Below are 13,466 nucleotides of genomic sequence, written 5' to 3' on the forward strand. Positions count from 1 at the left end.
GTTTTCCACAATGGTTGAACTAATTTATACTCTCTGGTGGACATTTTTTTGCAAATGAACAAAGTGAGCCTGTCATGTGAGGAAAACAGCAGACAATATTTGTTGCCAGTGATAAAAGTGAGCTTTCAGTAAAAATTAGCATTTTGGAAAGTTGCACCTGTCACCATGAGCTTGATGTCTGCCCAGGGATTAAAAGGCTTTTCTGGCCAGGTGTGGTGGCTCACGCCTGTAATCCCAGCACTTTGGGAGGCCGAGGCAGGTGGATCACTTGAGGTCAGGAGTTCGTAACCAGTCTGGCCAACATGGTGAAACCCTGTCTCTACTAAAAATACAAAAATTAGCTGGGCGTGATGGCACACACCTGTAATGCCAGCTACTTGGGAGGCTGAGGGAGGAGAATCGCTTGATCCTGAAGGGCGGAGGTTGCCGTGAGCCAAGATCACTCCAGCCTGACGACAGAGCAAGACTCTGTCTCAAAACAAAACAACAAAAAAGACTTTTTTTCTGATGAGATGGAGGAGGTGGCATTAATGAATGTGATTTTTAAAATACTGTGTAATAAAATGTGTCAATATTTGGAAGATCTGTATACATCACTGAACTTATGCTTTCCAAATGACCAATGGATTCTGCTACAAAATCAAGTATGAGTAAAAGATCCATCCAAAATTCAAGATAGACCAGTGAATTTTAATGTTTCAGATTCCACGTTGCAACTAACTCTTAAAAAACGACTGCTACTCAAGCTTGGAGGTAATATCAAAGAAGAATTTCTATGAGAATTAAGATACTTTTCCCTGTTCCAACTATGTATATCTGTGAGGCTAGATTTTCCTTATACGCTTCAACCAATATAATATACTGCAATAGATCGAATGGAGAAGTAGATAGGAGAATCCTGTGTTCTTCCACTAAGCTAGACATTAAGGAAGTTTGCAACAGTGTAAAATAATGCTACTTTTCTCATTAAATTTTTTGAAACCATAATTGCTTTTGACAAAAACATGTTGTTTGTATTAATATATAAAGTGTTCATTATATGATTTTAAGTGAATTAATTTTTTAAAATTTCTGTTTTTATTTCTAGTATGACAAATATCAAGAGCTATAACCCACACAAAGCTTTTTGGGGGTCCTCAAGAATTTTTAAAAATGGAAAGGGGTTCTGAGACCAAAAAGTTTGAGAATAACGTGCTCAAATCATGTTAGAGTATTTCTTCTTCAAAGGCTGCATAGATCTCAATAGGAAAACATCTGGATCTGGCGCCTTTATAAGTGGGGTCTACAATCACTTTGCTTTCTCTCTGTTCCATTTGCTTATTAAAGTTTTCTACTCTTTCTTGGTTAATTGTGGTAACTTAGATTTTTGCTAAGAAATCATCCATTTCTTCTAGGTTTTCAAGTTTATTGCCATTGAGTTGCAGGCAGTATTTCTCACATTTCCTTCAAGCACTTTTGCATTCTTGGTTACTTCTTCTTCTTCTTCTTTTTTTTTTTTTTGAAACAGAGTCTCACTCTGTCACCCAGGCTGGAGTGTAGTGGCGTGATCTCAGCTCACTGCAACCTCCGCCTCCTGGGTTCAAGTGATTCTCCTGCCTCAGCCTCCCGAGTAGCTGGGATTACAGGTACGTGCCATCACACCAGCTAATTTTTGTATTTTTAGTAGAGATGTGGTTTCACCATGTTGGCCAGGATGGTCTCGATCTTCTGACCTTAAGTGATCTGCCCATCTCGGCCTCCCAAAGTGCTGGGATTAGAGGCGTGAGCCTTGGTGCCTAGCCTCCTTTCTTAATCTAATCTTGAATTTTTTCTCTTTTTCTCTTGACCTCCCTCTTTAATTCATTTTATTTCGAATATACCACTAATAAAACAGTATAAAAGATTTGGGAGAAAGAGAATAGAAGGACGGGTAACAGCAGACAAGAAATGGCATGGAACAAGAAAAGGGCACTGGCTATGGTATATGGGCTGCCCCCCATCCGATTACTGTGAATGTTCAAGAAAAGAAGATGGCACTGGTGGTTGTCAGCGGGTGTCAGTCTCAGCCTGGGCATCACACGGCTGACTGATATTTGCAGATCTACCAGGATCCAAGATCTTCTCAACTTTTAACATTCTTTTTTGTTTTTTTTTTTGAGATGGAGTTTCACTCTTGTCACCCAAGCTGGAGTGCAATGGCGCGATCTCCGCTCACTGCAACCTCCACCTCCTGGGTTCAAGCCATTATCCTGCCTCAGCCTCCCAAGTAGCTGAGATTACAGGTGCCCATCACCGCACCTGGCTAATTTTTGTATTTTTAGTAGAGACTGGGCTTTACCATGTTGGCCAGGCTGGTCTTGAACTCCTGACCTCAGGTGATCCGCCCACCTGGGCCTCCCAAAGTACTGGGATTATGGGCGTGAGCTACTGCGCCCGGTTCAACTTTTAACACTCTTAAATTCAATTCTGTTGGTGTTACCAGACTTGGACCAGGCCAGGGAGCAACTCTCATTAACGATATCCACAAAAATAACTGATGTAAAAACTAGAATACCAATTTAATAATTCCCTACCAAACGGATAAGCATACCCATGAGTCCAGGACAAAACATTTCTTTACTTTGTGAGCAAATGGTTCTGTTTCTTTGGGAATCCTCTTGGAGATGCATCTGTAAGGAAATGAGGAAGGCTGGGTTTGGCAGAGGGAGAAGCTGGACTGCAAAGAAGTTGCAGCTGAGACCTTCTGTCATGCTCTTGGGGCAAGCTCTGGAGCTAGATAGAATGACCCTTTAGAGTTGAGTTGAGGCAATGGAGTTGGGCTTTTGAATCTCTGCATCAGTCATTGGTTTGGGATGCCCCTTGAAGCAGTGGTAACCCTGGCTGAGGTGGGTCCCTGCAGCTGAGACTGGTCCCTGTGGCCTGGGGTCATGCCAGTGCAGGGTGTAGCTGTGTGCCCTCAGCAACCCTTGTTTCCTGCAGATGGGGGACAGGTGCGTTGGCCTGAAGAGAATATCTGGAGAGAACATCATAGTCCTCACTGTGGTGGTTGTAACATATTGGTTGTAAGGTGCATCCTGAATTCAGAAACATTAAAATGTAAAAAAAAAAGAGAGCACCTTAAACATGCCAAAATACGGTAGTAGGCTTCAGTGGTATTTTTTGGGACGGGGATACAAGCCAGACTCTAGGAAGAACCAGAGTAGAGAATTGGAGATCTAGGGGTGGGGGAGCAGGGATTATTCTTCACGGTTTACTCTTCACGTGTCTTCTTGCAACTCTATTTCACTCTTTTTTCTTGATATTCCAAGTTTCTTTGCTAAACAATTTTCTGGTAATCATCCAATATGGGAGGTGGATCATGGTCAGTGCTGTGCTGGAAATATTTAAAATATCGCCTCTTGGGGGAAAAAAAAGGTGTGCACATATATTCATATAATTTTTACTGACATAAAGCATGCAGAGGACACAATTTATAAATAATAATAAACTGCACAATAATCTTTATTGTAAATTCCATATAGCCCATTGATTCTCCCAGAATGCTTTCATTGATTTTTGCAACACTCCAGCATTCCTAGCCAACCTATGGCTATAATTGATGAACATGTCCAGCTCTGTCTGACATGAATGCTGGCTGATATTTTGGCTTCAATCAATGAATAAGACAAAAGTGAACAATGAAGATGTATGTCAGAACTTCACTTGTTTGTCAATGACAGGAGAGACTCAACTGAATCAGATGATAGTTTTCAAATACTAGAAGACTATTTCCTCAATTTTTTTGTCCTATTTACTAAGTAATGGCTACAGACACAACACTTTTACATTTAATTTTTCTTTGGGAGGCCAAGGCCGACAGATCACTTGAGGCAAGGAATTCAACACCAGCCTGGCCAACATGGTGAAAACCCATGTCTACTAAAAATACAAAAATTAGCTGGGTGTGGTGGCGCATGCCTGCAGTCCCATCTACTCGGGAGGCTGAGGCAGGAGAATCGCTTGAGCCCAGGAGGTGGAGGTTGCAGTGAGCCGAGATTGTGCCACTGCACTGTAGCCTGGGTGACAGAGGGAAACTCTGTTTCAATAAATACATAAATAAATTTAATTTTTATCGGTGGTTCTCCACTAGAGAGAGATTTGGTTTCTCAAAGGACATTTGGCGATCCAGAGATTTTTTTTTTTGGTTGTCACAACTAGGGAAGGGATGTGATTGGTGTCTAATGACATGAGGCCAGAAGCATCCCTCAGTAAGGAACTATGGGGCCCAAGGTTGAAAAACCCTGATCTGTATTGTGAACATTTTCTCCATAAACTTTAAAGTTTAGACAGCCAACAAAACAATAGATCAAGAGTTTGCCAATTTCTGTGGTGTAAATACTCCCAGTGTGATGGTTAACTTTTGTGTCAACTTGACGGGCCTAAGGGAAGCCCACCCAGATCCCCGGTAAAACATTATTTCTGGGTGTGTTTGCGAACATGTTTCTGGAAGATATTAGCATTTGAGTTGGTGGACTAATGCGTGGGCATCATCCAATTTGTTGAGGGCCAGGAGAGAAGAAGAAGGGTGGATTCTATCTCTCTTTTATTTATTTATTAATTTTATTTTTTGTAGAGATGGGGTCTTGCTATGTTGCCCAGGCTGGTCTTGAATACCTGGCCTCAACTGAGCCTCGGCCTCCCAAAATGGTGGGATTACAGGCATGAGCCACCATGCCTGGCCTGTCTCTCTCTTCTTGAGCTGGACATCGCCTTTTACTCCCCTTGGACATCAGAATTCCTGGTTCTTGGGCCTTCAGACTCTGGGACTTATGCTAGCCCAGCCAGCTCAACCTCCCACCTTCCTATTCTCAGGCCCCCAGACTCCAACTGAATTATGCCCCTGACTTTCCAGGTTCTTCAGCTTGCAGAAGGCAGGATTGTGGGACTTCACAGCTTCCATAATTGCGTGAGCCAATTCCCATAATAAATGTCTTCTGATAAATACCTATATATCCTAGCGGCTCTGTTTCTCTGGAGAACCCTGACTAATACAGTCACTGTGGTTGATTTCCAGTTGCCAAGGTGGGGTCCTTAAGCCTAGAACTGGTAAGAGGTCTGCAGGAGCCACCATTTTATAGTATTTCCACCACAAAGATACAACAGTCATAAATAACTCCAAGAGCATAAGAGTAAAAATGTAGTAAAATAAGAATTAGGTTCTGTGTATTTATTAACTTCATTTATAATATGATTTATTTGATTACAAGTAAACTCATTTGATTTGTAATAATTGCTAAGTTTGACAACTGACACAAAATTCTCAAAAATGTAACAATTGGCTCTTGTGGGACGGTATGCACCAGCCTGGCTGAAGTGGCTATCACTCTGGAATTCACATTTTATATATCCTGAGTCTTGGAAGGATCCACTCCATTCCAATTTTAGTTTTCTAGGGAAGGGACTCTGATTGTCCCAGATTGGATAAGTCATTCTCTGTGGTCTAACCCTACAAAGCAGTTTTGTAAAGGTGGCTGGATCTGGAGGGAGCCTGCTCCCTTGCCATTAGGAAATTCCCAGAAGCAGCATTACTGGGAGTGGACGGGTGCCCTTTGAGGTGCCTGTGACCGTGCTGCAGACACCACCGACCAGCCTTCCTGCTCTGCACCAATTCTGAAGACTCGTGCAGACTGCATTTCAGACTGCAAATGCACTTTTTCCCCGCAGGAGATGACAAAATAATATATTAGGTTGGCAGTTCTCAAAATGAGGTCCCTGGATCAACAGCATCCATCTCCCTTGGGAGTTTGTTCAAAAAGCAAAATCTTGGGTCCCACCCCAAGCCTATGGAAAGACAATTTCTGGGGTTGAGGACCAGCCGTCTGTGTTTCAAAAAGTCCTCCAGGTTATCCTGAAGCATGTTAAGGATTGAGAGCCACTGTATTGAATCATAGAGCTTTTCTTTGCTGTTTAAGTTACATTCCATCTTTTAGGGCAGCCACAAAACAAATCCAGGTGATCCTGATTCAATTTGGCATTTCCCTCCAGTCTCCAGAAATGACAAATAATTTCCTAGGATGAGTTACCTCTACAGAGGAATATCTCATCAATCCTGTACTGATTTTTACCCTTTTTTCTTTTAGAAGATGACTGATTTTTAATTTCTGAAATTATAGCCACATATACACTATTAAATCTCACATAATTTAACTTTTTAAGATCTATTTCTTGATTCCCCAACTAACTGGCTATCTCTCTGTGGGCAGGGTCTATGTTTTGGTTTAGGTCACAGAAGCTAATGTAGTATAGAGCTCATATATAAGATATTTAAATATTAGATTGAATAACTATGGAAATTTAAAAAATTCTTTATCTAATTCTTTGCTTTCTTTTATACTCTTCAAAATTTATCATATACAATGTCTAAAATAGACATGCTAGAAAATTTATAAATAGTCTAAATAATAATTAAACAGAAAAAGACTGATACCTGAATTTTCCCCCCATATTATGAGATTTGTACCAAATTGTGGTATAAAGCAGAAAATAAGAATCCCCAATTGTTCTACTGTCCAGATAAAAACTTGATATTTTGGTATGTTTCCTTCCAATCAATGTTTTATTACGTCTATATGTTTTTGTTAAGAAGCATATGTCTATGTTTTTGTTAAAAAGCAGAGACTATATGCTATAAAGTTTCATTATGCTACTTTTGGACTGAACATTGTATCATGAGCATTCCCATACCATCGAATTTTTAAAAACATGGTTTTTAATGATGCCATGTTATTTGGTTGTATGTATAAACTATATTTTATTTAACTATTCCTCCATTTAGAACACTTGGGTTGTTTCCAATTTTTCATTTTTATTTCTTATTTATTTATTTTTGTTTTAGAGACAGTGTCTCACTCTGCCACTCAGGCTGGAGTGCAGTGGTGCGATCAATGCTCACTGCAGCCTTGAACTCCTGGGTTCAAGTGATCTTCCTGCCTCGGCTTCCCAAAGTGCTGGGATTACAAGTGTGAGCCCCTGTACCCAGTCCCAATATTTCACTTTTAAAATAATGATTGTGATGAAATGGGATGCATTTTTTTTAAATGAATATGGTCTCTCTTAGGGTCACGGTGATTTGTTCTTTTAAGTGTTTCTTTTCTTTTCTTTTCTTTTCTTTTTTTTTTTTTTGAGACAGAGTCTTGCCCTGTCACCCAGGCTGGAGTGCAGTGGCGCGATCTTGGCTCACTGCAACCTCCACCTCCCAGGTTAAAGCGATTCTCCTGCCTCAGCCTCCTGAATAGCTGGGACTACAGGTGTGTGCCACCAAGCCCGGCTATTTTTGTAGTAGAGACAGGGTTTCACCATGTTGGCCGGGCTGGTCTCAAACTCCTGACCTCAGTTGATCCGCCTGCCTTGGCCTCCCAAAGTGCTCGGATTGTAGGCGTGAGCCACTGTGCCCGGCCTCTTTTAAGTATTTCTAAAAGCTCCTGGATATCTTTTTTCCTTCCTTTTGAATTGAAAAGCTTGCTTGTCAGTTGCTTGTTCAAGTATTTCTCTCTATCACTCTTTGATCTCAGGCCTTAATCAGGATTGAGTGCACATGTTTACATAAACGTAGAAATCAATGAAAGTCTAAAATGTAAGGGGAGGCTGTTAACTGTAGCTAGTAACTTCTCTGGTTTACACTGACAGTTTCCCAGGTAGCCAGCCGTTGTGTTCTCTGTAAACTTCCATTGCTGTTACTGTCATCTGTCTTAACCCTTCAGGTTTTTTTTTTGTGTCTAACAATCCCTAATCCCTAAATCAGGAAAATGCTAATAAATTATTATTTGCTCATTGATTAGTGAGGGAAACCCATATTCATGCAAGAGTGTTGCCATATTTAGTTCAAGGACATTTTCCTGTGTTGGCTTATTTCTGGCAAAAGTCCGGTATATTTTATTTTATTTTGTTTTGTTTTTGAGACAAAGTCTTGCTCTATCACCCAGGCTGGACTGCAGTGGCATGATCCCGGCTCACTGCAACCTCCACCTCCCGGATTCAAGCAATTCTCCTGTCTCAGCCTCCTGAGTAGCTAGGACTATAGGCACCTGCCACCACGCCTGGCTAATTTTTGTATTTTTAGTAGAGACGGGATTTCACCATGTTGGCCAGGCTGGTCTTGAACTCCTGACCTCAGGTGATCTGTCCACCTCGGCCTCCCAAAGTTCTGGGATTACAGGGGTGAGCCACCCCGTCTGGCCTCAGATATCTTTTAGATGAAGTATCACCCCCCACAAAAGACTTTCTAAATTGAAATAATTCGATTGTTCATTTTTTGTTTTGTAAATCATTTTACCCATTATCAGCTGACTCAACAAAATGATATTTCTTACCTTTTTTGAGTAAGAAAAACGAAATGTCAAATATTGTTCAATTATGATTTCACAAAAACAATTTGTAAACGTGCTTCAATGACATGAAAAAAATAAGTCCACTGTAAACAAATGTTAGGGACTTAAAAAATCTCTGACATAATTTTTCTCTTCAATTTAAGTTTTTTTCCCTTGGGTTGGATTTAAAAAAAAAAAAAAGGAATTTCTGATTACATCTCCAATCATGTCACTGAAAAATCTTGATTGCTGAACACATGACCAAAAAAGTGATTAGTTAGCTTGAGGTAAATGTTCAATTATCACCAAGATTGGTAAGCAATCTAAAACAGAGGGAGTGAAGATAAATTGACTTCCAAACTGCCTTAAATGGATGTAGTCGTTTAAGTTCACAGGAAATTTAACAGGCTAGTAATGAACACTGCCCTTTCACTCTATTGTTACAAGTTAGTATTATTATTTAGATTTTTCTCATCCTTTAGTACACTAATTTTGCAAGCAAGTAACTTCAGAAACCCTAATGTAAATTTCCAGTTAATAAAGATCTTGATTTAACTGGCATTACTGAGGTGTTCTTCGAGAGGCTTTTGGAACTGAACTAGCAGGTGCAGAGAGTACTATAAAGACCCGGGTTTCCGTGCACGTTCACGTAAACCTCTCTACAAGGGGAAACTACAGGCGCGCTGCCGGAGGGCGCCGCCAGTGGCCACTCACGCACAGCTGCTTTGGCCACCACAGGCGCCCCGGGCCACTCTCTTCCCTCATCTCTCTCATCCCAGCTTCCGCCGGAAGCGGCCCCTGTCAGTTGTTCTCAGGTGTTTGGGCTTGTTGTTCCGTATACCCAGTGGGTTCGCGGCCGCCGGCCCAGTGAGGCTGGGTTCGAGGAGCTGGAGCGGGAAACTGGAGCTTAAATTCTGGCGGCGAGATGGACATTCTGAAATCAGAGATCCTTCGGAAGCGGCAGCTGGTGGAGGACAGGAACCTGCTGGTGGTGAGGACCCTGCGGTCGTGGGGGTCGGGATGTAAGAGTGAGAGTGTGTGTGTCGGGGTTTTGGGGTGAGGGTGACGATACTCAGAGGATTCGGGGCGGGGAAGGGGCTTAGCGAGTGTCCTGCCACTACCCCTGGTAGGCCCCCTTTAGATCCAACCCTTGGCGTCTCACTCTTGAGGCTGGAGAATAGGGTCTGAGAGCAGGGAGCTTGAGTACAATTCGTGCTGACTTCCCAAAGCTGGATCAAAAGGAAAACACCTGGGTCTGGGGGCGGGAACCTGAGGCCAATTAACGCCCACGTCCAAAAGCCAAACCAAAAGAAAAATCCTCATCTTCCCACCACCGAGTAGCAAAGGCTCCAGGCTGCGGCTCTCCCCGCATCCCTGCCTTTCCACCACCTCTCAGATGGGAAGGGAACGTGCCCTGCATTGGCCGTGGGCCAAACACGGGCCATCCCTTCATCTGCATAGGGTGCCAGTTCACCTCAGTCTTTAGCCACAGACCGAACCCTTCATCCAGATACGGGGTAGCTGATAGGGACCTCAGAAGGAGTACCTAAAACCCAGAAAACTTTGTAACCGGGGCCTCGAGCCGCTTGCTCGGGCCCACTCACACCCTGTGGAGCGCTTTCTCGCGTTCATAAGTCCCTACTTTTGCTGGTTCATTCCTGTGTTTTGTTACTTTTTTTGTGCGTTTTCTCCAATTCTTTGTTCAAAACGCCAAGGACCCGGGCAACTTACACTCACGGCCTTCATTCCGGTAACCACTTGGGAGCCTTAGGGATGCAGGTGTGGGAATTGCAGGAAAACCCGAGGCTTTGGCTATTTTCTCCTGACCCTGTTTCCCTCCAGTTTACCTAACTGCCCCGTATCCCCGCTCCCACCTGTCGGCATTCTGCGGACGTGCCCCAGTGCTCCTGAGAGTTCCCTTCTGTCGCCTTACGAAGGGTTTGTGCCCAATTGAAACATGGAGGAAGGGCCGCCGGGCGCGGTGGCTCACACCTGTAATCCCCGCACTTTGGTGGGCAGATCACCTGAGGTCAGGAGTTCGAGACCAGCCTGGCAAACATGGTGAAACCCCGTCTCTACTAAAAACACAAAAATTAGCTGGGCGTGGTGGTGCGCGCCTGTAATCCCAGCTACTCAGGAGGCTGAGGCCAGAGAATCACTTGAACCCGGGAGGCGGAGGTTGCCGTGAGCCGACATCGCACCACTGCACTCCTGCCTGGGCGACAGAGTGAGACACCGTCTCAAAAAAAAAAAAAAAAAAATTCCTTCTAGCCAGGTGTGGTGGTGCGCGCGTCTAGTCCCGGCTGCTTGGGAGACCAAGGCGGGAGGATCGCTTGAGCCCAGGAGTTCAGGCTGCAGTGAGCTATCATCGTGCCACTGCACTCCAGCCTGGGTGAGAGACCGAGTCCCTGTCTCTAAAAAAAAAAAAAAAAAGTAATAAAATTCCTTTCTAATAGTAAATCCCAATTTTTAAAATTCTATTCCTCCTCCTTCTCTCTTCTTCAACACATGAAAAGTCTGTAGGCCTGCTCTTCACTGATGGGAATGCTAAGACTCTTTTGGAAAGGTACTAAAAAGGGGGAGAAAGAATTACACGATTTAGGAACTTCCTGAAGATGATCTCCCTTACTTTATTGTGTAGCAGTAACTTAGACCGCTGGTTCTCAAAGCTTTTGGTCTCAGGACCCCTTCACACTCTTAAAAGTTACTGAAGATCTTGAAGGACTTTTGTTTATGTGTTATTTCTATCCGTATTTACCATATTAGAAGTTAAAACTGAGAAACGTTAAAAATATTCACTGATCGATCATTTGGAAAATATTGGGTTACTGAATTATGCAGGTCTCCCACCTGTTGACACATTTCATTACACAATATGAAAAGATCACTTTATTTAATATCCACTGATCTGAGAAACATCTGTAAGCATTAGGAAACTGTCAGGCTCCTGATGACAGATCTAAGTTCACCACACTTTTAATTTCCACTTGGAAGCTGGAATTTTATCATAGGCAACAAATATTATCAGTTATTTTCTTGAAGTGATCTGCTCACTTTGTTCAGTTTGGGGAAGTTGTCTGCCAAATACCCAAGTCTGAAGAACCATGGTTTGCCAGGTGTTCTTAAGTGTAAAAATGGTATTCCGTGAAAAAGCCAGTTTAGCTTGCAACTCAATTACTTTCCTCCACACAACCAGCAAACTTTGGTATAAATGAGAATTGTTGTATGCATCTTTTCTGTTTTGTCACATAATATTAAAAAGATATGGCCAAAGATCAAGACTTAATAAAAATAGTAATTTTACTCCTTTATCATAAGGAGTAAATTTGTTTAGAGAAACTGGCTCCCTCTGGCTGCAGTGGCAGTTTAGAGTCACTGCCTTGGTTCTTGCTAAGGCTTTAGCAAATTTACCATTGCTTTTCACCTACAGTGCAGATGTCATCAGAGTGAGCAGGCAGATAATGCCTTGATGTAGAAAACACTTTTGACCTCATGAGTCCTCTCAGAGGGTCTACAGGACCCATGGAAATCCGTGCATCACAGAATATCTGACTTAGATACTTGGATGTTGTGTACGATCGATGTATGTGATGTAGTGTAAGTAAGTTAGAGTTCTTAGCTTGATAAATGGCAAATTTCATGATCATTGAAACTTTAAAAACAATTAGAAAAGTGGAGGTAATAGAATGCTGTTTGGTAGGTATGGGGAAAAGCTTGTTCATATTTGTAAATGTTTTTATGTCTACTGCAGGGACCTTTTGATGAGTGGTTGGGAGTATTTTAAATTTAGGTGTTGGAGTGCATAGTTGATGTTAGGAAGGGCCAGGGTGTTGAAATCTAAGTGCTTTAAAGGGAAAAGTGAATCACAAAATATTCAGCCCACCCTCAGGGTTCGCAACATGAATATTTGCATAATCATGTTCTTCCTCATTGAAATGGACCAATCTACAAAAATGATCATTAAAAAAAAAAACTTTAGATTCTTCAGGGTCATTTATAATTTATAATATATAAACTTTTCCTGGGTCTTTCATTTTTTAATTTGGTAGTTGATTGAATTATCACATAATTCCAGCCAGAAGATAAGATTGATTTTTTCAATCACAGAACAGTTCAGACCAACAAAGGGCATACATGAAATGGGAATTAAAATACTGACATTCAGCCGGGCGCGGTGGCTCACGCCTGTAATCCCAGCACTTTGGGAGCCTGAGGTGGGCAGATCACGAGATTGAGACTATCCTGGCTAACATGGTGAAACCCCATCTCTACTAAAAATACAAAAATATATATATATATTAGCTGGGCATGGTGGCGGGTGCCTGTAGTCCCAGCTACTCAGGAGGCTGAGTCAGGAGAATGGCGTGAACCCGGGAGGCGGGGCTTGCAGTGAGCTGATATTGTGCCACTGCACTGCAGCCTGGGCGACAGAGCGAGACTCCATCTCAAAAAAAAAAAAAATACTGACATTCATAGTTTATATTAGCAGTAATGTTAGGCATCATGCAATATGTGTTTTCTAACTTGTACAACAAGTTACCATTATTCCCATTTACAGATGAGGAAACTGGAAGCTAAGAGAAGTTACATGACTATAGGATTAGGCAGCTAGCAAGAGATAGAGTCTGGATTTGAACGCTGGTCTGTTCCTACTTCAGAGCCTGCTCTGTTAACCTGTACAGATAGAATGGATATTTATTCACCTTACAAACATAGAACTAGTTTTGATAGGGCTCATGTAACGAAGCACTGGAAAATTATTAGACTAATGTGATTTATATTTTTCAAAGTGCTGTATGCTATCTGATTTGAGCTTTACAACGGTTAATTAGTGCACAAGGCAATGCTGTTTTCATGGATGATGAAATTGAGGCTTAGAGGGTTACACGATGTTCTCATATTCCTGTGGCCAGCCGGGATAGATCTCAAGTCTTAGACCAACTTGAGGGTGAGTGCTCTTGCGTGATGTAAGGGAACATACACAACTAGGCGTCTTTTCTGTTGTATCCATGGGAAGACAGTCTTTAGATCTGCAGCTCTATCATTTCATGCAGAACAGTTGCTTTATATCTTATCTTTCTGCATCATAGTGTCTGTCAGTAACTTACAGACTTTTTCACTGCCCCATTCATAGCAATACAT

The 13,466-nt window shown here is 42.2% G+C and overlaps 1 protein-coding gene across 5 annotated transcripts in view; it reads left to right on the top strand.

The window, feature by feature from the left end:
* The first annotated feature begins 9,087 nt into the window (after positions 1 to 9,087).
* Positions 9,088 to 13,466, top strand: part of PRPF18 (pre-mRNA processing factor 18) — a 43,959-nt gene continuing 39,580 nt past the window's right edge. For 3 of the 5 annotated variants that reach the window (XM_054660759.2, XM_054660766.2, XM_054660764.2), the window contains exon 1: positions 9,115 to 9,315. In XM_054660759.2, coding sequence (XP_054516734.1) covers positions 9,250 to 9,315 — 66 coding nt within the window. In that variant the 5' untranslated portion in view covers positions 9,115 to 9,249. Of the gene's footprint in view, positions 9,316 to 13,466 lie in introns of all 5 variants that reach the window. The other 2 variants (XM_054660762.2, XM_054660765.2) reach the window with 1 other exon arrangement.

This window comes from Pan troglodytes, chromosome 8 (assembly GCF_028858775.2).
Source record: "Pan troglodytes isolate AG18354 chromosome 8, NHGRI_mPanTro3-v2.0_pri, whole genome shotgun sequence".
NCBI classification, from domain to species: domain Eukaryota; kingdom Metazoa; phylum Chordata; class Mammalia; order Primates; family Hominidae; genus Pan; species Pan troglodytes.